The sequence below is a fragment of the Cervus elaphus genome, chromosome 27 (assembly GCF_910594005.1).
Source record: "Cervus elaphus chromosome 27, mCerEla1.1, whole genome shotgun sequence".
Taxonomy (NCBI): Eukaryota; Metazoa; Chordata; class Mammalia; order Artiodactyla; family Cervidae; genus Cervus; species Cervus elaphus.
Genome location: NC_057841.1, coordinates 8,451,009 through 8,476,544, shown reverse-complemented (window position 1 = coordinate 8,476,544; position 25,536 = coordinate 8,451,009). Strand labels below are relative to the sequence as shown.

General features: G+C 50.3%; 1 protein-coding gene across 1 annotated transcript in view; it reads left to right on the top strand.

Moving 5' to 3' along the window:
- TSHZ1 (teashirt zinc finger homeobox 1) overlaps positions 1-9,418 on the top strand; it is a 79,154-nt gene extending 69,736 nt beyond the window's left edge. Inside the window, exon 2 of the mRNA XM_043888753.1 lies at positions 4,912-9,418. Within this exon, the coding sequence (XP_043744688.1) occupies positions 4,912-8,111 (3,200 nt within the window). The 3' untranslated portion in view covers positions 8,112-9,418. The remainder of the gene's footprint in view (positions 1-4,911) is intronic.
- Positions 9,419-25,536: the final 16,118 nt, after the last annotated feature.

Here is a 25,536-nt window from a genome sequence, read left to right as displayed (position 1 = left end):
CAGCAGTTTTAATTAGACGAGCGAGTTCACAGTTTGATGATGAGGACAGACAGGAAAACATCGCTTCATTCCGCAGGGAATGAATTCTGGGAGGGGATTAAGCAGCCTCACAAAGGAGGAGACATCGAAGCCTCCCGCCGAGGAGGAACATCGTCCCCAGACAGAGAAGCAGAGGTTGGGGGTGGTGCCCCCTGGGACCGGGGTGCTCAGGGGCTGAACACGTGGTGGAGGGAGGGGTTTGCACCCCTTGTGCTACTCCTGGACTTGTAACAAAGATCTTAGCTCGAGGTCACAGAGGAAGAGCGTGGCCAGACAAGGGGAAGAGGCCAGCTGGGAGGCTGTTGCGATGTCTGGTGAGGGGCCTGGGGGTCCACATTCGGGCAGAGGCCGCGCCGGGCACAGGGCTGGAGCACGGGAGGCGCTGAGGATAACTCGCTTTTCTGGTGTGGACAGCTTGTGGGGGGCAGTTCCGTAACCGCTGAGCTAGGAGACCCCTAACTCAGGACGAGGAAGTGAGCTGCTATCGGGGTGGGGCTGGAGGGGCAGGGGAAGCCATATGTCTGCCTGTAGTTGACTGGGGGTGCCCGTGGGACACCCATGTTGGGGGGCAGGGCTGGAGGGGGCAGGGGAAGCCATATGTCTGTCTGTAGTTGACTGGGGGTGCCTGTGGGACACCCATGTTGGGGGGCGGAGCTGGAGGGGGCAGGGGAAGCCATGTGTCTGTCTGTAGTTGATTGGGGGTGCTCGTGGGACACCTGTGTTGGGGGGCAGAGCTGGAGGGGCAGGGGTAGCCAAGTGTCTATGGTTGACTGGAGGTGCCCGTGGGACACCCACATTTTGATAGGTTGGGTCATAGCAGCTGGAGCTCCTTTTGTGAGCCCGATGCCACGTGGGCTCAGACAGCACTCAGGAGGGCTTCATGGAGCCCAGCCTCCCCCGACAGGGCCGGAGAGCCCGAGGCCTGCTCCCCGCCCCGAGGGGCTTCACAGTGACATGGATCTGGTGGTCATGGGTGTACCCTGGAGGAGCCAGGGAAGAAGTCAAGGTCAGCCGGAAAGAGGCCGCAGAGGGACCTGGCAGGGGGACAGGCAGGGTGGATGCGGGAAGCTGCGCCCTGATCCTGGAGAGCACGGTCAGCTCCCAGGAGTGTGACTGGGTGTGGGGGGCGGGGGTTGCTGTGTCCCTGCGGGCCGTCAGGGAGGTGGACGTGCTCAGCCCGGTAGGGGGATGCCGGTGGGCCCCAGGCTGCACCCCAAGTCCCCCTAGGGCTCCCCAGCTCTGCTTGTGTCTCCCCTGGGAGATGCACTCCAGAAGGCAGGCGAGTTAGGCGTCCCCCACCTCCCTACCCCCTGGAAAATAGGGGACCGGGGTCCGAGGATGGAATGGCAGAAAGCAGTGCCCCTCAGGAGGCTGGGGTTTGCTTTCCGTGATTCTAGCAGTAACTTCGCCCTGGGGCTGGAGAGGGTGGAGTGAGAGGCATTTGATCTCCCCCTGGGGCTCCCGGGTCAGTGCAGACGGGTGCAGACGGGTCAGTGGCGGGGGTGAGGAGAACAGGCTGGGATGCGACAGGCTGAGGACACCCACTCTGCTGGGATGCAGACATGCATGACCGGTGGGCGCCGAACACCCGCTGGAGGTAGAGGGAGCCCCCTTCTGTGTTTCCAGAGGAAGAGGAAAGTGATCTGCTCATTCCGCACCCCCGACGGCGTCTGCTGCGGGCAGGCATGGAGCCTGTGGCTGTCCGTCCAGTGGGGCACCAGCCGCAGGCAGTGGGCAGGGGGCCAGCACAGCGCTGGGCGCCCCGGCTGAGCCAGACGCATCCAGTCAAAGGCTTCTCTTCAGTCAGCTGCTGGGTGTGGATCTTCTTTTTACGAATGTGGACCATCTGGGTTGAGTGGGCATCCTCACCTACTAGGTGATCCCAGAGTGTGGCTCAGAGGGCACACTGCGGGGGGCGGCTGGGAGTCCGGCCAACACCCCGGACACCTGGTGCCTCTGTCTTCAGAGGGCTCTGCCCAGGATGCCTGAGGCTTCAAGTGTCCCCGTCGGAATCCTCAGAGGTGGGCCTGGTGTCCAGGCCAGGGCCGGGGGGGCCTACAGAAGGTGGGTGTGACCGGAGCTTCGGTCTTCTGGCTGAGGATCCCAGCCGTGGGCACTCGGGACCCTGGACCGTCCTAAACCTGTAGCGGTCATGGGGAAAGGAGAAAGCGGTCAAGTTCACAGTCAGTTTCCAGGGGGGCCATGGCCTCATGCAGGCCACTGCGCAGGTGTGGACGCTTGTGTGACCCTGCAGGCTCGCGCTGTCGGTTATTTTTCATGCTCTCAGAGCAGGACCCACGGGCTGTGGTTCCCTGAGCCCTTAGTGCACCAAGGCGGGACTGCCGTCATCTGGGAAGCAGCTGTGGACGCGCCTGCCCGGTCATGCCACCACCTAGGCGCGGGCCGGCCCCACGGAGAAGCAGAGGGCAGGCGGGGTTGCTGAAAGGCCCGGCGGAGCACGTGTGTTCACTGTGTGTGCGTACGTGTGCAGAGCCCTTGGCGAGCGGGCGTGGATGCTCCCGTGTGACTCCCTCCTGCCCCGCGTCCAGCCTCTGGGCAACCGCCTCCTTCTCTGTCTCTCCATCACTGTCCCTGAAAACGAGGCGCTGCCCGCCACATTCCCTCGGGGTCCAGCTCTGATAATGTGATAATGAGTGATTCTACTTAATGAGACACCCTCTCAGGTCGTATCAGTGCATTTTAATAGGGCCTTTCTGGAAATATCTTAACCCTAAATTTCCCAGGTAGTTGACGGAACACTAGCTGTTTGCATAAAAAAATGAAGAAGAAGAAGAAAGGAAAGAGAAAGAAGTAAAAGCATGCTGGTCAGGTCAGTTAAGAGGTGCAGGTGATTATGTCCCCTTGGGAACTGACAAGACCTGTCACACGGTGAAAGAGCTGAAATGTTAGGGTAAACAGCCGGGTTCCATCCAGGCGTTTGTATGCCCTCCATCCCTCCCATTCTCTGGACAGCTGTCAGCAGCCTGAGCTTCTCCTGGGAAACACCACTTTCACCCTGAAAAGTCACCCTCTGTGCAGCTTGGCCCGTAGCAGGCCGTCGGAGCACCTACTATAGGCCTTGTAAGGTTAGAAAGTTTTTTGTTGTGTGAAAATATTAGTAACTTAGAAGTTACTATTTTAACCATTTTAGGGGCATGGCTCAGTGGTATCAAGTAAATTCACATAGTTACGCAGCCAAACCCACCATCCATCTCCAGATCATTTCATCTTCCCAAATTGAAACTCTAAACCCATTAAACACCAACTTCTTTCCCCCCCGCCCCTTTTAAACTTTTTATTTGTATTGGAGTATAGCTGAGTAACAGTGTTGTAATAGTTTCAGGTGGACCGCAAAGGGTCTCAGCCATACATATACACGTGTCCTTTCCCCCCCCCAAGCCCCCCACCCCCATCCAGGCTACCACAATAGCACTGAGCAGAGCGCCCTGAGTGGCACAGCAGGTCCTTGTTGGCGATCCATTTTAAATATAGCAGTGTAATAGCTGGCTTTCCATTCCTGCTTGTCCTCTGCCCCTGGAAACTGTTCTCTGCTTGTCTCTGTGAGTAGGCCTCAGTACTCCAGGTGTCTTGGGTAAGGGGACTCCTAAGTATTTGTCTTTTGTGGCTGGCTTAAAGGCTTCCCAGGTGGCTCTGTGGTAAAGAATCTGCCTGCAATGCAGGAGATGCAGGTTCGATCCCTGGCTTGGGAAGATCCCCTGGAGAAGGAAACGCAACCCACTCCAGTATTCTTGCCTGAGAAATCCCATGGACAGAAGAGCTTGGCAGCCCACAGTCCACAGGGTTGCAAAAGAATTGGACACGACTTAGTGATGAAAACAAACATTATTACACTGAGCATAACGCCGCTGATATAGTCCATATTGAAGCATGCATCAGAGTCTCCCTACTTTTAAGGTCGAGTAATGTCCCGTTGTGTGTGTAAGCCACATGTCCACTCATTCAACCATCAGGGGACGTCCGTGTTGTCTCCCCCTTTCAGCTCTTGTGAGCGATGCTTCTCTGTGTATCTGGGGCTCTTTGACCCCTGCCTGTGTCTCTCGTGGGGGCGGGGTTGGTGGTGCCATGTTGCTTCCTCCTTTTTTTAGTAAGCGACTAGAGTGTTTTGGAGAAGGAAATGGCAACCCACTCCAGTACTCTTGCCTGGAAAATCCCATAGATGGAGGAGCCTGGTAGGATATAGTCCATGGGGTCCCGAAGAGTCAGACATGACTGAGCGACTTCCCTTTCACTTTTCACTTTCATGCGTTGGAGAAGGAAATGGCAACCCACTCCAGTGTTCTTGCCTGGAGAATCCCAGGGACAGGGGAGCCTGGTGGGCTGCTATCTATGGGGTTGCACAGAGTCGGACACAACTGAAGCGACTTAGCGGCAGCAGCAGCAGAAGAGTGTTTTTATCAGTTACCATTGAAGCGGGTTTTTATTTACGGAAACCATAGAACCCTGCCCGTGGGGTATCTTCCCCTAAAAGTTGACAACCAGGTCCCCCCAAGGGGAGGCCTGAGGGACCTGGCTGCTTACAGAGGGAAGAGTCTGCAGGCAGAGGAGCCAGGGTCCCTCTTCTCTCCACCCTTGTCTTCCCATCCAGTTATGATCATCAGACCGACATCTCTAAGAAGAGGGCAGAGGCTGCCCTTCCGTTGAAATGTGTTCACTTAGGCGGGGTTTGGGGGCTTGCCTTGGTGGAAACCTGTTTCCACCGTGGCGCCGCGGCGGGTAGGTGTATAAAGTGGGGGCGGCCTTGTAGCCTGGGCTGAGAAAAACGTCTTTTTAAAGATCGCGTGACTGCTGGGGAGGCCGCGTCCTAGGGGTGCCGTCCGCCTTCTCACTGTGTTTCCTTGCTCTCTCTCCTAGCTTATGTTCCTGAGGAAGAACTGAAGGCAGCAGTGATAGATGAGGGGAACGTGGAGGAAGATGGGCTGCCCGGGGATGTTCCGGAGGCCGACTTTGCCTGCAGCGAGGAGGCGGAGATCAAGGAGGCCCAGAGCTACCAGAACTCCCCCATCAGCAGCGCGACCAACCAGGACGCGGGCTACGGCTCACCCTTCAGCGAACACAGCGACCAGCCCACCCACTTCAAAAGCTCCTCCTCCAAGGAGGAGAAGGAGGAGCGCCAGGGCGCGGAGGGCGTCTCCTACCCCCAGGACAGCTTGGCCCAGATCAAGGCCGTGTATGCAAACCTCTTCTCCGAGTCCTGCTGGTCCAGCTTGGCCCTGGACTTGAAGAAGTCGGCCTCGACCACGAGCACCAGCGATGCGGCCCCGAAGGAGGGCTCCACCCCCGCCCCGACGCCCCCGACCAGCACCGCGGGGGCCACGGGCACCACGGCGAGCACCCCCAGCTCGGGCTCGGGCGCCAGCGGCGGCTCGGGCTACGACTGGCACCAGGCCGCCCTGGCCAAGACGCTGCAGCAGACGTCGTCGTACGGCCTGCTGCCCGAGCCCAGCCTCTTCAGCACCGTGCAGCTCTACCGCCAGAACAACAAGCTCTACGGCTCGGTGTTCACGGGCGCCAGCAAGTTCCGCTGCAAGGACTGCAGCGCCGCCTACGACACGCTGGTGGAGCTGACGGTGCACATGAACGAGACGGGGCACTACCGCGACGACAACAGGGACAAGGACTCGGAGAAGACCAAGCGGTGGTCCAAGCCCCGGAAGCGCTCGCTGATGGAGATGGAGGGCAAGGAGGACGCCCAGAAGGTGCTCAAGTGCATGTACTGCGGACACTCCTTCGAGTCCCTGCAGGACCTCAGCGTGCACATGATCAAGACGAAGCATTACCAGAAAGTGCCTCTCAAGGAGCCCGTGCCGGCCCTCACCAAGCTGGTCCCCTCCACCAAAAAGCGGGCGCTGCACGAGCTGGCGGCCCCCGGCTCCCCCGAGCCGGCGGGCGCGGCGGCGGAGGCGGCGCTGAGCGAGGCGGCCAAGGAGCAGAAGACGGCCAACCCCTACGTGACGCCCAACAACCGCTACGGCTACCAGAACGGGGCCAGCTACACCTGGCAGTTCGAGGCCCGCAAGGCCCAGATCCTCAAGTGCATGGAGTGCGGCAGCTCCCACGACACTCTGCAGCAGCTCACCGCGCACATGATGGTCACCGGGCACTTCCTGAAGGTGACCACCTCCGCCTCCAAGAAGGGGAAGCAGCTGGTGCTGGACCCCGTGGTGGAGGAGAAGATCCAGTCCATCCCCCTGCCGCCGACCACGCACACCCGGCTTCCCGCCGCTGCCGCCGCCGCCCACGTCAAGAAGCAGCCCGACTCTCCAGCGGGCTCCGCCGCACCCCCCGCCGCCGCCGGGGAGGAGAAGAGGGAGCCTGAGAAGGACAAGGCGGCCCTGGCGGCCGGGGAGGCGGACAAGAAGATCAAGGAGGAGGGCGAGGACGCGGGCGAGAAGTTCGAGCCCACCGCCCTCTACCAGTACCTCCGCGAGGAGGACTTGGATGACAGCGCCAAGGGCGGTGTGGACATCCTCAAGTCCCTGGAGAACACGGTCTCCACGGCCATCAGCAAAGCCCAGAACGGCGCGCCCTCGTGGGGCGGCTACCCGAGCATCCACGCCGCCTACCAGCTGCCAGGCACCGTGAAGCCGCCGCCAGCGGTGCAGAGCGTGCAGATGCAGCCGTCCTTCGCAGGCGGCGTGAAGCCGCTGTCCGCCGAGCACGGCGCGCTCCTCCACTCCCCGGGGAGCCTCACGCCGCCGCCCCACAAGAGCAACGTGTCGGCCATGGAGGAGCTGGTGGAGAAGGTCACGGGCAAGGTCAGCGTGAAGAAGGAGGAGAGGCCGGCCGAGAAGGAGAAGGGCTCGCCGGCCAAAGCTGCGTCCCCGGCGGCCAAGGAGAATAAGGACTTCCCCAGGGCCGAGGAGCTGGGGGGCAGCGGCAAGCCCCAGCCCAAGAAGGGCCCCGAGGCCGATGGGGGGAAGGCTAAGAAGGAGGGTGCGGGGGATGCCCACACCCCAAATGGCACCGAGCCCCTCAAGGCCAAAGTGACCAACGGCTGTAACAACCTGGCCATCATCACGGACCACTCGCCCGAGCCCTCCTTCATCAACCCGCTGAGCGCCCTGCAGTCCATCATGAACACCCACCTGGGCAAGGTGTCCAGGCCCGTGAGCCCCTCGCTGGACCCGCTGGCCATGCTCTACAAGATCAGCACCAGCATGCTGGACAAGCCGGCCTACCCCGCCCCGCCCGCCAAGCCGCCCGGAGCTGCCGACCGCTACTTCTATGAGAACAGCGACCAGCCCATCGACCTGACCAAGTCCAAGAGCAAGCCCCTGGTGCCCGGCGCCGCTGACGGTGTGTCCTCGCCGCTCAGGGAGAGCGCGCTCATGGACATCTCCGACATGGTGAAGAACCTCACGGGCCGGCTGACGCCCAAGTCCTCCACGCCCTCCACCGTGTCCGAGAAGTCGGATGCCGATGGCAGCAGCTTCGAGGAGGCGCTGGACGAGCTGTCACCTGTCCACAAGCGGAAGGGGCGGCAGTCCAACTGGAACCCGCAGCACCTGCTCATCCTGCAGGCCCAGTTCGCCTCGAGCCTGCGTGAGACGGCGGAGGGGAAGTACATCATGTCGGACCTGGGCCCCCAGGAGCGGGTCCACATCTCCAAGTTCACTGGGCTGTCCATGACCACCATCAGCCACTGGCTGGCCAACGTCAAGTACCAGCTGCGGAGGACAGGGGGGACCAAGTTCCTGAAGAACCTGGACACAGGGCATCCTGTTTTCTTTTGCAACGATTGTGCCTCTCAGTTCAGAACTGCTTCCACGTACATCAATCACCTAGAGACACACTTAGGCTTCAGCTTGAAGGATCTCTCCAAGCTGCCCCTAAACCAGATTCAAGAACAGCAGAATGTTTCCAAAGTCCTGGCGAGCAAAGCCTTGGGCCCTTCGGGGGCCGCCGAGGACGAGCTGGGCTCCACATTCCAGTGCAAGCTGTGCAACCGGACTTTCGCGAGCAAGCACGCAGTCAAACTGCACCTCAGCAAGACCCACGGCAAGTCCCCCGAGGACCACCTGATCTATGTGACCGAGCTGGAGAAACAGTAGCCCCGGGCCCGCGCCCGCGGCGCATTGCACTAACGTCGTACTGCACTAGGCCCGGCCTGAGCCTCCGAAATCAGCCCGCCCTCGGTTGCCGACCGCCTGTCTGGACCTTGGTTTTTCTTACACATATTTTGTAGTTATATTTATATGCTCTTCGTCCGATCGTGCATGTTCCTTTTCTTTTTCCGTGAGTCAGAGTCTGACCTTTATTTTCAACATCTGTTCTCGATGTTCAGCTCTCTTTTGTAGGAGATAGTGGGGCACACTCCTCGGAGACACTTACTTAGCAGGAAAGAAAGACACAAATAACAATGATAGACGTCGTCCTAAAATTACAAGTTGCCATGACAATAAAGGTCAGAGAACCTCCTAGTGTCAAATTTAACCCTTTGAGGACTGTAATCGCATTTCTGTGCCTTTCACTCAAAAAAGAAAAAAAAAAAAAGGCTTAAAGGCATTTCATTCAGATCAAAAGCTGTGTCAGACACAAAACTTATTTAATAATTAAGAAACGAGCTTTTATATGCAGAACTGGTTTGTGAAGGAAGCATGCATGCAGCTGTTGGAGAGCAGAAAGTTGTCTAGGACGTGGGGGTTAGGAAGCCACAACGTCATATGTTTAAAACAGAAAACATAACAAAAACTAACAACAAAAACAGCAGACACCCCAGTTGCCACTATGCCCAAACCCTCTGGATGCTGAAAAATGCCAATTTTGGCAAAAAAAAAAAAGTATGCAAGTTATTATTTAAAAATGTGTAAAAATGCTATTTCTTTTTTTCCTGTAAAATACTGCAGTTTATAGTTATTTACAAATGTAAGCTTTGGTACAAGCCGACCTTTCTATAAGCGTGCTGCATTGGTAAATGAAAAAAAAAAAATGGGGCAAATGTTGGCATCCTTTCCTTGTAAATTGCCAGCATCAGCTTAAAAACTCCTATATGTTACATATCGTACCATTTTAATCTATTCAACTTTCTTTGTACCTTCTGGCTGTATGCTTTCTCTTTTAACTTTTTATATTGTCATTTTATATTAAATTTCTGTGTATATAATGTAAAACCACAATTTTTGAATAAAATTTAGTTCCTGCAGCTTGATTTAAATAGAGAAATTTTACTGGCACCTGCGTCTTTCCAGATGCATGTATATCAGACGAAAATAAATAAATGAAGACAAAGCAAGCGATGCACTATTAATTATACATTTTGATGTTCTATCATTAATATTGTACAGTACATTTTGGTTCACACAATTAAATCCACTGTTTTCTCAAATGTAAAATAAACCCACATGCAGTTCTTGATTTACATAGATTGTCATGTCGTCATTATTCTGCCTCTGAGACGTTATTCCAGCAATGAGAGGTATTGCTTATGCAGTCGACCAACAGAAATTCTATTCAGAACCATCGTTTCATGATGTGTGTGCTGACACGCTTATTCAGATGATAAGTACTCCTTTTTTTAAAATGATAATTAAAATTTTTAACTCCACTGGGTGCCACTGGATTCCAGAGTATAGTCGTTGAGCGACGGCTGGTTTGTACATCGAGGGACCCGAGGTGCTTCTTGGGAGAATTCTCCCGCCCTGTTTTGAAATGTTTACAGTCATCTTTGGTGTGTATCTGGGGACCTAATGGCAGGTCTTGTTCTAACAGCAGACCCTGGGGGCCTTGAAATTGGTTCTGCATTGTTCAAAAGAGGAAAGGCTGGTTTCCGCACTTTTAAAAACATACAATTTTGAGACTTTCCTGGCGGTCCAGTGGCTAAGACTTTGCCTTTCAATGCAGGGGGTGCTGGTTCGATCCCTGGTTGGGGAACTGAGATCTCACATGCCTCTAGTGGCCAAAAATCCAAAACATAAAAAGCAAAATTATAACAAATTCAACATACTTTAAAAATGATTCATGTAAAAAAAAACTCTCAAAAAAGATACAATTTTAATAAAATGCACTGCTCTCCCACATCCAGGGCTTGAGACCCTCCTTTCTTGGTCAGGTTGCTCCAGAGCATGGCGACGAGGGGAGGGGTCTTTTGGGGGAGACCACCGGGACTCCGGTCTGTTACCTCCACCTCCTCTGTGGGTGAGGATCCTGTGCTGGACTCAATGGACACTCACCCAAGGTCACGGGGCCCACCATTGACCGAACTTGGGCCTGAGCCCACAAGGCTCTGCCCCAGGGGCCGTGCTCTTAATCACCCCCGTCTCATGCTCTGTGAGCTGCCCCCCGGGGAGGACGGGCCCCCAGGGAGGGTCTGTGGTCTCTAGCAGCCGCACGGAGCGGATGAGTCTTCTTCCAGTTACTGCCACTGCAGCCCCAGATCCAGGTGCAAAACAGGCCAGCTCTATCTTCTGTTGGGTCTAAAATAAATGCAGTGATGTTGGTTAAGTGTGTAGTATCCTCTACTAGTAATACAGAAACTTGGTTCCTGTGAATACAGGTGGAAACATCCAGAGGACCAGTTGGCTGCCTTTTGTGTGAGGATTTACTTACACAGGTTTCTGCTTCCTTCATCAGTGTTTGAAGAGATGCAGGCCTGGCCTTCTTCCTCTGGTCTTGTGTGGCCCTGAACGGACCCCACAGGTGGCACTGCGTGCTCTCAGGGGAGCCCCCATTTCTCCCAGGGGAGCAGGCTGCCTCTTCTGGAGCCCGAGGGCAAATGGCCCTGAGGGTCTGGCATGAGCTGGCCACAGGCCCCTGTAGGAGGCTGGTGGGCCTGGTGGGGACAGGTGTCCTGCTAACTTTGTGTACACTCAAACATCACCCTATTTTGCATTTATATTTGCAGCTTGAGCCTCAGGTTTAGTAAGTAACCAAATATTTTTCCCTTTCAACGTGGATTTTTAAAAAGTTTGAGGTATGCCTCTGAATGTGGATTGGGTCTGGATGTTTGTTGTTATTTAGTCAATATTTGAAAGATATAAAGCTTATAAAATAATGATGACCCTAGTTGATGTAAGAGAAACAAACTTTGAGGCATGTTTGCAAAAAGAAGGGATTAAAAACTTTCAAGATTTATATTCCTCCATTTCTATGCTGGGTAATCTTCAAAAAGCTTTGAAACATTTGAAAGCCTGTCTAAATGACTTCTGAAGTTTCAGAAACCTGTGCCTACAAATAAAGGTTTCTGCTTTTTTCCAAGGTAGAATTTCTGTTACTTACTTTTTCCTGAAGGTGGTGGAAACCATTAAAAGCCAGTCATTGAATTGTAAAATTAAAAAATACCAAAGAGTAAGATTTGGAGAGCATTTATAATTTTCCCATACCTTTTATAGTAAAAGTAATACATAGTCTTTGCAGAAAACTTGTAACACAAAAAAACAAAATAAAGAAGGAAATAAAAATTAACTAATGTTTTCATCTAGAGAAAAATCATTTAATATTTTAGTGCTAGCATCTTTTTTTAATTTGCTACAAAACAAATGCACAACATACTTTTTTACTTGCTTTTTCTGTTAGTAGATAATGTGTATGTTCCCATTTCATTAAATATTAAAAATTTTGAATCTTACTGAGATGTATTATAATTTACTAATTAATTCTCTACTAGTTAGAATTTTGAAAAGCAGCATTTAGATTCTTTTCAAGTTTTCAGTGTTACAAATGAGTACAGAAGCAATGTTTCACTGAATATTCCCATGCATATTTCTGATTATTTCCTAAGAATAAATACTGTGGACTTAAAAAAGTATTTACAACATGAAAGTTAAGAATTGTGCTTGATTCAGCGGGAATTCTTCAAGCTGGGGAGGCAGCATTTCAAGTGACCCTGAGAGCACTGCTCTAGGAGGTGCGGGCGGAGCCCGGTTATATGGAAGTTTTGCAACAAAGGGCAGGTAGTCTGGACATCAAGATAATACTGTTAATTAAGGAAAACCAGATATCCTAAGTTAAAGAATTTAGTGCTTTTCTGTGTATGGGAAGATGCAAGAGCCCGGGCTCTCTGAAATCAATCCTTTGAGAAGCACCTCGACTACCTGGGGCCAGCGTCCCGTGTTCTCAGGACCTGAGTCTCCCCGGGGCTCACCTTAGGGAAGGGGCTGCAGTCTGACGGCTGCCGGAGGGCAGGTATTCCTTCCTTCCTGAGTGCCCTCCCCAGCTCACCATAGGGGGTAGCTGTGATCGGGATGGCTGTGACCTCCTTGTTGACTGATACAGCAGGAAATAGTCCATTTCTCACTCCCTAAAGCTGAAATTTCTGCCTCATCCCGTGACTGGATACCTGTGCCCAAATCACTGATGACAAAGCCTGGACCACCACAGCCACTGGCCCTCAGCGGAGAGCCGCCGTTTCTGTCCACCTTTGCCTCATGAACACCCAGATTTTTTTTTTTTTAAATTTCTGGCTGTTTTCACTAATTAGCCAATGTACTATTGATGTTTTAATGATATGCTTATTGTCCATTGATGTTATTTAAAGAAAAGATGGCTTAAGGACTTGTATGATTTTTTGGAAGACTTTCATGTGAATCGTGAGCTCCTTTAAATTTGGTGGCCAATCTGCGTATTTTACAGAAAACACACAACAGAGAAGAGGTGAGAAAGGAGCTGCAGAAGGTCTGCAGCTCCGCGGAGGCTCCAGCGCAAGGGAACTGGGCAGTGTGTCTTCTCGTCCAGTTCCCCTATGATGGACGGCTCGTGAAAACGCACCCAAAGACGTCAAGAATATCATGTACCAGCACTGTCTTTAAATTGCCTGACTTGGAATAGGGAGAAAAATTCCAAATTCTAGGATTTCTATGACTGACAATGAGTATTTCTTAGGCAAACAAACTCAGAAAAAAAGTGGACTGCCCTAAGGTGATGAGAGGTGGTCACCTAGAGGGCCTTTACGCTTCCCTGGGAGCTCAGCTGGTAAAGAATCCACCTGTAATGCAGGAGACCCTGGTTCGAATCCTGGGTTGGGAAGATCCCCTGACGAAGGGATAGGCTACCCACTCCAGTATTCTTAGGCTTCCATGGTGGCTCAGACGGTGAAGAATCAGCCTGCAATGCAGGAAACCTGGGTTTGATCCCTAGGTTGGGAAGATCCCCTGAAGGAGGGCATGGCTACCCACCCCAGTATTCTTGCCTGGAGAATCCCCATAGAGGAGCCTGGTGGGTTACAGCTGATGGGGTGTCAAAAAGGCGGACACGACTGAGCGACTGAACACAGAACAGACGGACTTCACAGAAGAGAAGTGAGAAGAGAAGGACCAATTCAAAAGTCTAGCACAGGAACCTATGCTTCCTGTTTTTTAACAATCTATAAGGGAAAATAATCTGAGAAAAGGACACGTATAACTGGGTCTCTGTGCTGTACATCTGAGACTGATGTCATATTGTGCCTCAGCTGCTCGCCAATGAAAAAGTCTGCATCGATAGTACGTCCCACAGGATGGGTTCTTCCAGAGCGTAAGTTCAAAGCCGTTGCTAACTCAGAGTCGGATGTCTGACCCATTTCAATGGGAATATGAAGAGACTTACACCAAAGATGTAAAGATTAGGAGAAAGGGATGTCGCCTTCAGACAGATTAAAATCAGGAGGTCCTAAAAGGTACATAGCTAGGGCAATAAAGGCTTTCACCAACTACTGTTTAGAAGTTGACCCATAGTTTGCCATTGTTTTTCTTAAATCACACAGAAATGTTTGCAATTTGATCTGAGTAGTATCAGTTAAATTCAGTCACTCAGTCATGTCTGACTCTTTGCGACCCCATGGACTGCAGCACGTCATGCCTCCCGGTCCATCACCAACTCCTGGAGCTTACACAGACTCATGTCCATTGAGTCAGTGATGCCATCCCACCATCTCATCCTCTGTCGTCCCCTTCTCCTCCTGCTGTCAATCTTTCCCAGTATCAAGGTGTTTTCCAGTGAGTCAGTTCTTCATAGCAGGTGGTCAAAGTACTGGAGTTTCAGCTTCAGCATCTGTCCTTCCAATGAATATTCAGGACTGATTTCCTTTAGGATGGACTGGTTTAATCTCCTTGCAGTCCAAGGGACTCTCAAGAGTCTTCTCCAACACCACAGTTCAAAAACATCAATTCTTTGGTGCTTTGCTTTCTTTATAGTCCAACTCTCACATTCATACATGACCACTGGAAAAGCCATAGCCTTGACTAGACAGACCTTTGTTGGCAAAGTAATGTCTCTGTTTTTAATATGCTGTCTAGGTTGGTCATGACTTTCCTTCCAAGGAGCAAGTGTCTTTTAATTTCATGGCTGCAGTCACCATCTGCAGTGATTTTGGAACCCAAGAAAATAAAGTCTGTCACTGTTTCCATTGTTTCCCCATCTATTTGCCATGAAGTGATGGGACCGGATGCCATGATCTTAGTTTTCTGAATGTTGAGTTTTAAGCCAACTTTTTCACTCTCCTCTTTCACTTTCATCAAGAGGCTCTTTAATTCTTCTTCACTTTCTGCCATAAGGGTGGTGTCATCTGCATATCTGAGGTTACTGATATTTTTCCTGGCAATCTTGATTCCAGCTTGTGCTTCATCCAGCCCGGTATTTCTCATGACATACTCTGTATATCAGTTAAATAAGCAGGGTGACAATATACAGCCTTGACGTACTCCTTTCCTGATTTGGAACCAGTCTATTGTTCCATGTCCAGTTCTAACTCTTGCTTCTTGACCTGCATACAGATATCTCAAGAGGCAGGTCAGGTGGTCTGGTATTCCCATCTATTTAAGAATTTTCCACAATTTGTCATGATTCACACAGTCCAAAGCTTTGGTGTAGTCAATAAAACAGAAGTAGATGTTTTTCTGGAACTCTCTTCCTTTTTCAGCAGATGTTGCAATTTGATCTCTGGTTCCTCTGCCTTTTCTAAATCCATCTTGAACATCTGGAAGTTCGTGTACTGTTGAAGTCTGGCTTGGAGAATTTTGAGCATTACTTTACTAACGTGTGAGATGAGTACAATTGTGTGGTATTTTGAACATTCTTTGGCATTGCTTTTCTTTGGGATTGAAATGAAAACTGACCTATTTCCCAGTCTGTGGCCACTGCTGAGTTTTCCAAATTCGCTGGCATATTGAGTGCAGCACTTTCATTTTTTAGAATTTGAAAAAGCTCAACTGGAATCCCATCACCTCCACTAGCTTTGTTCATAGTAATACTTCCTAAGGCCCACTTGACTTCACATTCCAGGATGTCTGGCTCTAGGTGAGTGATCACACCATCGTGGTTATTTGGGTCGTGAAGATCTTTTTTGTATAGCTCTTCTGTGTATTCTTGCCACTTCTTCTTAATATCTTCTGCTTCTGTTAGGTCCATACCATTTCTGTCCTTTATTGTGCCCATCTTTGCATGAAATGTTCCCTTGGTATCTCTAATTTTCTTGAAGAGATCTCTAGTCTTTCCCATTCTATTGTTTTCCTCTATTTCTTTGCATCGATCACTGAGGAAGGCTTTCTTATCTCTCCTTGCTGTACTTTGGAACTCTGCATTCAAATGGGTATATCTTTCCTTTTCTCCTTTGCTTTTCACTTCTCTTCTTTATTCAGCTATTTGTAAGGCCTCCTCAGACAGCCATTTTGCTTTTTGGCATTTCTTTTTCTTGGGGATGGTCTTGATCCCTGCCTCCTGTATAGTGTCACGAACCTCTGTCCATAGTTCTTCAGGCTCTCTGTCCATCAGATCTAATACCCTTGAATCTATTTGTCACTTCCACTGTATAATCGTAAGGGATTTGATTTAGGTCAAACCTGAATGGTCTAGTGGTTTTGCCTGCTGCTGCTGCTGCTGCTAAGTCGCTTCAGTTGTGTCCAACTGTGCGACCCCATAGACGGCAGCCCACCAGGCTCCGCCATCCCTGGGATTCTCCGGGCAAGAACACTGGAGTGGCGTGCCATTTCCTTCTCCAATGCATGAATGTGAAAAGGGAACGTGAAGTTGCTCAATCGTGTCCGACTCTTAGTGACCCCATGGACTGCAGCCTACCAGGCTCCTCCATCCATGGGATTTTAATTTTTAATTTAATGAGATATAATTGACATGTAATGTTATATTAGTTTCCATTGCACAGCATAATGATATGATACATGTGTATGTTATTAAATGATCACCTCTGTAAATCTAGTCAACATCTGTCACTGTGCATAGTTACCATTTTTTTACCCTGGGATGAGAGCTTTTAGCAAGTTTCAAATATGTGTGGGCTTAGCTGCTCAGTTGTGTCCCACTCTTCGTGACCCCATGGACTGCAGGCCGCCAGGCTCCTCTGTCCATGGGGATTCTCCAGGTAAGAATACTGGAGTGGGTTGGCATACCCTCCTCCAGAGGACCTTCCCAACCCAGGGATTGAACCCAGGTCTCCCACATTGCAGGCAGATTCCTTAAGTGTTATTAATTGCAGTCCCTATGCTGTACATTACATCTCTGGTGTAGGTAAGTATAAAATAGATATTTTATAACTGAAAGTGAATATTTTTTCTTTCCTTCACCCATCTTCCTATGTGATAATAAAAGTAAGAAAGGTTTGAAAATTTTTAATCCTTTATAACCTGTGTAATTTAAATATTGAATCATAACTTCCTGATATATGTCTCATGCCATTATGCAGTTTATATTGAGTAATGATTGACCAATTAATCATTATACTTACCATTATACTTTGGCTCTTTCCAGTCATTAAAATTATGGAAGACAAATATTTAGTTATGTTTTGATTTGTTAACTTTAGGAGACAGTAGTACCCTAAATGGGTTTCCCCAGTGACTCAGCAGTAAAGAATCCACCTGCAATGCAGGAGATGTGGGTTTGATCCCTGGGTTGGAAAGATTCCCTGGAGAAGGGCATGGCCACTGCAATATTCTTGCCTAGAAAATCCCATGGACAGAGGAGCCTGGCAGGCTGTTGTTCATGGGGTCGCGAGGAGTTGGACGTAACAAGTGACTGAGTGAGTGAAAGAGTGCCCTAAATACCTTCATTTTGTTTGTAATACATTGATTTATGAATTAGCTAAATCGGACGTCCACTTTCAGAGCTCTTTATTCCCTCTTTGAAGATTCCTGTCATCACTCAATTTTTGAGTCATAATAATAATCTGGATGTGCAAAATTCCTGGATGGTAAGCTCAGATATTGGTATGGAATCATGGGTTTTTGCATATCGAATGGCCTGATTATGACTGCCTCTCAAGGTTGGAGCCTGGGCATTAAAATCTGAAATGACCTGCAGACAGAAATCTGAAGGAAAGGATTTGCTTCAATCTTCAGGTTACTATGAAGTGTGTATTTCATTTAAGAGGGCATTTAAAGTGTCCAACCTCATGGTGGTTGTTATCTTAAATATTCAGTTCGGTTCGGTTGCTCAGTCGTGTCTGACTCTTTGCGACCCCATGGACTGCAGCATGCCAGGCCTCCCCGTCCATCACCAACTCCCGGAGCTTACACAGACTCATGTCCATTGAGTCAGTGATGCCATCCCACCATCTCATCCTCTGTCATCCACTTCTCCTCCTGGCTTCAATCTTTCCTAGCATCAGGGTCTTTTCAAATGAGGCAGCTCTTTGTATCAGGTGGCCAAAGTATTGGACTTTCAGCTTCAGCATCAGTCCTTCCAATGAATACTCAGGACTGATTTCCTTTAGGATGGACTTGTTGGATATCCTTGCAGTCCAAGAGACTCTCAAGATCCTTCTCCAATACCACAGTTCAAATATTTATCTTAAATATTCATATAAGGCAAATGTTCATCTTTTAGTTCTGGTTACACTGGAAGTTTACAGTGTGACCATGTGTAGCATCCTGTTGTTTGTTGTCATGGAAGCCTTGTAATGTCACAAAAGCCTGACAAAACTGGAAGCTACAGAGAGATGCCCACGTTGCTCTCACTCTAGCTGCTCAGAAGAGCATATTTCAAAAAGAGGAATCATAAAGCTATAGATGACCTCTTACTTTTCTTAAAATTTCTGTTTTGATAAAAGCGCGCCCCCTTCTTCTTTCTGAGATGCTTAGATTTTAAAATTTCTTGTTATCTGCTTCTAGAGGCTTTCCTTGTCAAGAGTGGGATCCCATATCAGGACAAGAAAGTCTGATATTTTGGACACTGGTTTAAAAGTTTGGCCAGTGGTTTCCATGCCAGGAGAAGAGCCTTAATGGCATTGCTTTGACGTGAATGGATGTAGCTGACGTTCAAGTGACCTTGGCGATGCATTCGCCCAGTGCCCCCCTCCCAGGTGACCTTGGCAATGCACTCGCTTCCTCCTCACAGGTGACCTTGGCGATGCACTTGCTCGGTGCCCTCCTCACAGGTGGCATGGACGGCATTCATTCCACTTTGCCAGGTGTCATCAGGCAATTCCCAGGAGCAAATGTGGCCTTTCTTGAGCCACAACTCCTCAAAGTCAAGCAAATGTTTTACTCCTGTAGGGATAACATTTAGCCTTCTCACTCTCTTTCCAAGAGTTTCCTTCTTGAAAATTCCCACTTCTTAGAATCCTTCAGGAGGATCAGGTTCTCAGCATCGAGAAGCCAGGCGAGAGGAACCCGTGAGAAAGCAGGTGCGAGGCTCCGGGGCCTGTGGCTGGATGCTCAAGCCTGCATGCAGGGTGGCAGACGTGGTCTGTGGGTCCCAGTGGGGAGAATGGTAGGAGAGCTCAGGTTAGGGGGAGGCTCGGGTGCAGGTCCCCCATAGACCGGACACACTGGGGAACTGTTTCGGGTCTGTGCTCATGGTCTCCATGGTGATTCTGAAAGGGGATGGTCATGCTGCCGTCTGTTTTAGGAAGCGTGGTGAGCAGACAGATTGACATCAAGGAGAGAGAACGTGCCAGCGAGAAGGCAGAATCAGCCCGCTGGCCCAGTGGGGCAGCTGGTGATACGCAACAGGTACAGGCCTGGGTGTCCTGCGTGGATGTAACTAGGACTGAGTGGTCGGAAGCCGGAAGGAGCAAGAATGATGAGGAGTGTTGCATGGCGGTCATGGGCTGGTGGAATGGAGGTGCGCTTCTATCTACTGGCGATGGTCTGCAGATTTCATCTGGTAAGAAAGGAAGAGCAAAGAGAGGATGAGAGTGTGGCCTTGCTAGGGTTAAAGATCCTTAAGCTTTAGAGAGAATGTATAAAAGAAAATTTCTTTCTGAAATAATTTATGGAAATGCCGTGCTCCTTTGAAGGTTCCGTGTCAGCGCGTGGCACCGCGCAATGCTCTCTTTCTTCACCTGTCAGGCAAAGACCACCTCGAAGAGTCTCACTGCTGATTACTAGTTAATTGTCATTAATAAGTGACAACTGACATTATGGGGGCTTAATGCAGAGAGAACAGAAAAGAGCCACAGATATTCTAATGAGCTGACTCCTACGTGCCCTCTATTGTTGTCGAGAATGAGGAGCTGTCGTCATTGTTCAGGAGATGGGCTTCAATTGCTCTGGAAAATATTCTCTTTTAATTTCTTTATGCAGAGATAATTCCTGTACTCTGTAGTTCTCTCTCTCCCACCCCCCTCTTCTTTGAGCATGCATGCACATGTGTGCACGCACACACGCACATATACACACGGTGCAGTTTCCCACTCTCCTGTGAGCAAGCTTAAAACTCCCATGAGCTCTTGCAACTTGTCCCTGGGCAGAGCAGTAGGACCCTGTAACAAAGCGATTCAACTTCCTAGTCATCGATGACTTGGATGGGGACCCAGGTGGAAAGGGCCAGAGCTGAGAAAAGAAGAGTGGTAGGAAGGTGGAGAGGAAGAATGGATTTAACAAGAAAAGATGCACCAGTCGCCAGGGGAGAGTTGCCTGTGTTGACCAGGAACTTGTGAACACACGTCGCAGCCCGTTTACCCTAGAAGAACGTTTCTCTTCCGAGCCCTGAGAGCTTTAAGACACTGACAATGGCCATCCCCTGCCAGATTCCCACAGAATCCTCCAGAAGACAAGCAGGAGATGAGGGGAAATGATTGAGTAGGCATCGAACTTTGAGTTACATCAGTTGCCACTTGTTTTTGATAAGTTTCACCCAAACAGAATCTGCCAGTAAGAATCCTTAACCACCAGGACCCTCTCTTTCTTGCACGCAGAGGCCCTACGTTATTCTGACACCAGAGTAGGAAGCACAATAAAACATGCGCAGCCGGATAATATGGGCCTCGCTGGAGGGACCTCACAGCGTCCTGCATCCGTCTGCAGGGCAGGGGGGACAGAGAAGCCCAGGCCGCATCAGTATCGGCTCCAGCTCTGAAGGCTTCCAAGCAGAAGCACAGCAGGGTGATCCTGCGGAAGGCGCAGGCGGAAGCCAATAGGAGTAAGATGTGTTGTTTTTCAAGTGCCAACACCTCCTAACAACAATTTCTCATGCTATCAGATCATTTCACACCGTGCCATCCACCTTCTATCACGTCTTATCACAGAAATGCAGTTTCAAGCCTGATATTTGAAGGCTGCACTGCTAAAGAGAAAAATCCTGCCTTGATCCTTAAAATGCTGCTGTGGCAGTTACTCCTTTGTGCAACGGTGAACCCTCTGCCATGCTCGCGTCTGCTCCGTCATGGGTTTTGGAAGCGGGGTTGTGTTTTGAATGGCAGTGGGCGGCGGGGCCTGGCCTCCCGCGCTGGCGTGAGCCTGGACCTCCAGGTGATCCTTGCGGCTACAAAGAGTTGACAGGAGACGGCCGTCCTCGTCTTCAAACTGGCTGCTGCCAGCCACATGGCACTGTTGACGTGTTGTGATCTCGATAAAAACACCCGAGTCTTGTGCGGGTCTGCAGCTGTGGGCCCACATCTGGGGCGTTCATCCTCAACGACACGTTGAGTTCTCAGACTTACGTTTTCAGCTTGACACTTAGATTTGGTCTGTTGTTTGTAATGCTGTGCATCAGCCCCAGCGTGGTATCATCTGCAGCTGTGATCAGCCTGACATCAGCATTCTCACTTACCTAAGTTTTATGCAAACACTTGGACCAGGCATCACTAGTCTGTTCCAGGCCCTGCTGGCCTTGGCGAGCGGACGTCCATCCATCCCTCGTCAGCATTGTCGACATCGTGCAGCTGTGAGAGAGCAGGGGATTCAAAGGCTGAAGATCAGACTGGTTTATTAACCTCAGCTGCTTTTTCATCAGTTACAATAGCGCACAAAATGTGCCTCACCCTGCGTTCAATGCTACCAGTGTGATTGTTTGATTCGCTCATTTATAAATATATCTTATTAGACAGCCATCCTCTCTCACAGAAATACCAAAATTTGTTCAAGCACCTCTTTTAAAGTGGCAGATAGGCAAACACACTGGTAGGTTGATGAGATGAATCATGTGTCTGTGTTGGGAGAGTGAAACCTTACCTGCTTTGTGGAAATGTTATAGCTCCAAGCGCACCCTTGTCCATTAGCACCAAAGCAGCTCAGTTAAGATCTGGCTGCTGCCTGGAACTTCCCTAGTGGCCCAGTGGTTAGGACTCCACCTTCCATTGGAGGGGCTGTGGGTTTGATCCTTGGTCAGGGAGCTGAGATCCTCCATGCCTCATGGCCAAAAACTCAGAACATAAAAAAAGGGGCAATATTGTAGCAAATTCAATAAAGATTTTTTAAAATGGTCTATATCAGAATAAATAAATAAAAATTTTTTAAAAATAAAAAGAAATGTGAATTTCTTAAAAAAATCTGATTGCTGTAACACCTGAAATGTGAGCATTGGTAGAGTCTGGGTTGGAGAGAGAGAGAAAGGGGTCAGGGCAGGCAGGAGATGTGCTGTGGAAATGCTGGGCTGGCTGTCCAAGGTCACCCCACACAGCCGTGTGGTTGGCCTGCAGCATCCGTGTGTCCCCCACCTGCTCACAGCATGGGTTTCCAGGGTGGATGTGCAGAGGTAGCTTGGCCAGTGAACGATGTTTGTCAGTCTATGGACCTCAGGCCTCACTGTCTTCCCTCCCCACAGGGGAACAGCTTGATGTGGGGGGAGTCAGGAGGATTTTAGGGGACTCAGCAGAAGCAAGAGGAACCGCCAGCCCTTCACCATGAGCCCCGAGGGATTCCTGTTTGGTTTCCTGGGCGCTGGGCTCTGCAGTCTTCCAAACAACAGCTCCCTGGGGACCAGGGGCTCACATCTCCCTCCTCTGCCCCACAGAAGCTCCTGAAACCCCGCTGCTCTGTGAGTCCTGACCCAGGTCCAAACTCCTCCCCTCGGGCTGGAGCAAGGGTGCGGGAGGGAGTGCCCTTGGAGGACGGGGCTGGAAGGTGCGGCCAGCGGTGGCAGGGCCATCTCCAGGCAGGGAGGACGCGCCCCTTCCTTCTGCTGGGTTGAACCAGAGGGAGCCCAGCGCGGCCCGGCTCTGGAGGGACACGATTGCATGACGCCGGGTGCTGGGCTGCCGTGACGGCCTGTTTTGGGGATTTGGGTGATGCTTAGTTTGTGTTCCAGAAACATTCACCCTCTGGCTGTTGGCATAAATCAGTCCCTTGCCTTGTAGGACTGATGCCCCAGCCAGTAAAGGCCCCCCTCCATAGTCTCTGCTGAGCGGCCCCTCCACAATACGGCCACTTGTTCCTTCCCGCTAGCGGGAGAGCATCTCCATTGCGTCTCTTTTAAGGATTGCCTTCACCTGCTTAGGCCAGGCCCACCAGGGATCATCTCCCTTTGGAAGAATTCGAAATCATCCGACCAGTGACCTTCGCCACCTCTCACTCACATCACTTCCCTTTGCCATATACCTGATCAAGGCAGTGACTCCTACTGATCCCAGGCCCCTCCCACATTCCAGGGGAAGCAATCCCCTAGGGAATGTAGACAACAAGGCCTGATGTTGAGGGCCACTGTAGAATTCTGCCTCCCACATCCCACAAGAGCCTGAGGTCAAGTGCCTCTGATACATAAAAGTGTGTTGGTTAGTAGCTCAGTCGTATCCAATTCTACAACCCCATTGACTGTAGCTCGCCAGGCTCCTCTGTCCAAGGGATTTCCCAGGCAAGAATACTGGAGTGGGTTGCCATTTCCTTCTCTAGGGGATCTTCCTGACCCAGGGATTGAACCCAGATCTCCCGCATTGCAGGCAGATTCTTTACCCTCTGAGCCACCAGGGAAGACTTCTGATATGAAAGGTCAAGTCCAGATGACTCCACATGGCTCACGCGATGTGGGCTGACCAGAGGTGAGTAGCCGTGTGGCTCAGTTTCCCTGTCTGAAGTCTGAGGCTGACAACAGTGTGCGTGTCCTTCCTCATGGAGATGGAACGAGACGATGATCACAGGGCGCTTGGCGGGGAGTCTGCCCCAGAGTGAGCGCTCGATAAATAAGAGCTATAACTCTCTGCAGAAGCAGAAGCCCGTGCTCTGCGCTGGCCTCGTGGGTGATCTGCAGTGCAGAGTACTGTTTCTCAGAGTTTCATCATCTCCTGTGAGCTGTGCTGAGATCGGGTCAGGGGCGCAGGGGATGCCCTCCTCGGGCCGCGGTTACGGCTTGGAAGTCAGAATCGAGAAAGAAGTGACTTCCCTGTGCCAACCCCTAAGGATGGAGGGCTGACCCCCAGCGTGAGGAGGACCTGGCTTCAAGGATTTGACCACGAAGGGTGAGTAATGTGTTTTTAAAATAAGCTTCAGAGAGACAGTGAATTCGCCTATATTTATCCAGAAACACTCTGAAATTCTTCCAGTATGGGGCTTGAAAATATCTTACAGAAGTTAGAAATGTATCTTCCGTGCTATAATTGTTGGCTCGCAGAGCATTTATAAATGCAAGATAGTTACATTGTATGGCAAGACTGGTGAATTTGGGGTCGATTAGTAATCAATAAATTTGCGAATAACGTGGTTGTATCACATGAGCATGTCAGCGACGGTGTCTGAGGTGTGGCTGGGGTGGCGACAGCCTACAGCTTCCACGCCCATGCCAACTGCAGCCCGTCACCCTGCTCCCCGGCTGAGGACGGCCGCTGAGCTCAGGTAAGCCAGCCCAAGCCGAGTCCAGTTCTCGGCAAAGAAGAGGCTGATCTGTGGGGATGATCTGTGCTCGGGTGACTCCCCGAGCTGGGAGGATGTGTTTGTTCAGTGTTATTATTTCTGCCTGCTTCCCTGGTGGCTCAGTGGTAAAGAACCCGCCTGCCAATGCAGGAGACACAGGAGACGCAAGTTCGATCCCTGGGTCGGGAAGATCCCCTGTCATAAGAAATGGCAACCCACTCCAGTATTCTTGCTTGGAGAATCCCATGCACAGAGGAACCTGGCGGACTACAGTCCATATGGTGGCAAAGTGTTGAACACGACTGAGTGCGCGCGCGCGCGCACACACACACACACACACACACACACACACACACACACACATTATTTCTGAAAGTGCAGAACTGGGGACACGAAGTTTCCCTTTGTTGAAACACTGGTTTTTGTCAAGTTTAAAGAGTGTTCATTAGGTGAAGGAGTGTGTCCGGGGTGGGCAGAATCTCAAAGCGGGAGCTAACTCCTGGCTCCCCACTCAGTGTCTGGTCTCTCTATTACCCCTGTTTTCAGTATTGTCACCGAGAATGATTGCCAAATCCAGTCATCTTCTCCTCCATGCCTTCTTCTAAGAGTTTTACAGTTTTAGCTCTTATGATTGAGTCTTTGATCCATGCTGAGTTACTTTTGTATGTGGTATAAGGTAAGGATCCAACTTTACTGTTTTGCATGTAACTGCCCGGTTGCATCCGCACTGTTTGTTGAGAGACTGTCTGTCACTGAATTCTCTGAGCATCCTTTGAAAATCATCCTTCCTGGGCTTTCTCTTCTGTTAACTGGTCTTCTGTCTGTCTTTCTGCTTTGTGCCTGTTCTGACGACTGTAACTCGGCAGAAAATTTGGAATCAAGAAGTATGAGTGCAATTCTTAGAGTTCTCTTTCAAGGTTGTTTTGGCTAACCCCAAATTTTTGGATTATCATTCTTTTTTTCCCTCTGGACTTATTAACATTTCTCAGAGAAATAATCCTCTGAACCAGTTTGGGCAACTTTACTTCAAAAGTATTTTTTTCCAAACTGTAAAATTAGTTTGTAATTTGTCTTCCTAAAGTCCACAAGAAAACGATTTTCATTCATGTTCATCATTAGAATGTAGCGGTCAGGTTGTTCAAAGATGTCGGTGGATTGTAGCTTATTCCTGTCCCTGAAGATTCATTGCTCCGTAAGAAGCTTCATCTCCTTGTCATCCTTCCAGGTCTCGGGGCTGAACTTTTCTGTGCTTTATCTGCAACCTTCCCTATCCGTGAGCCTGGAAGGCAGCCTGTTGGAGATGTTGTGACAATTAGTAAAACGGAGTCTGTAAAAATGCTTTGAATACTTTGAAAGAAAAATGTCAGGTAAATTCAGGGAAAAGAACTAGCAGAACTCTCGAATCAGGGCAAACATCGATTTCCCCCATCATTTTATGGAATGTTGCAGGTGGAACATTCCCTTCTCCAGTGATCCTGAGATTTTGTGAAGTCTGTGACTTCTGTGATGAAGTTGTGTTACTGAAGAATTCCTCAAAAGCAGACCAAAT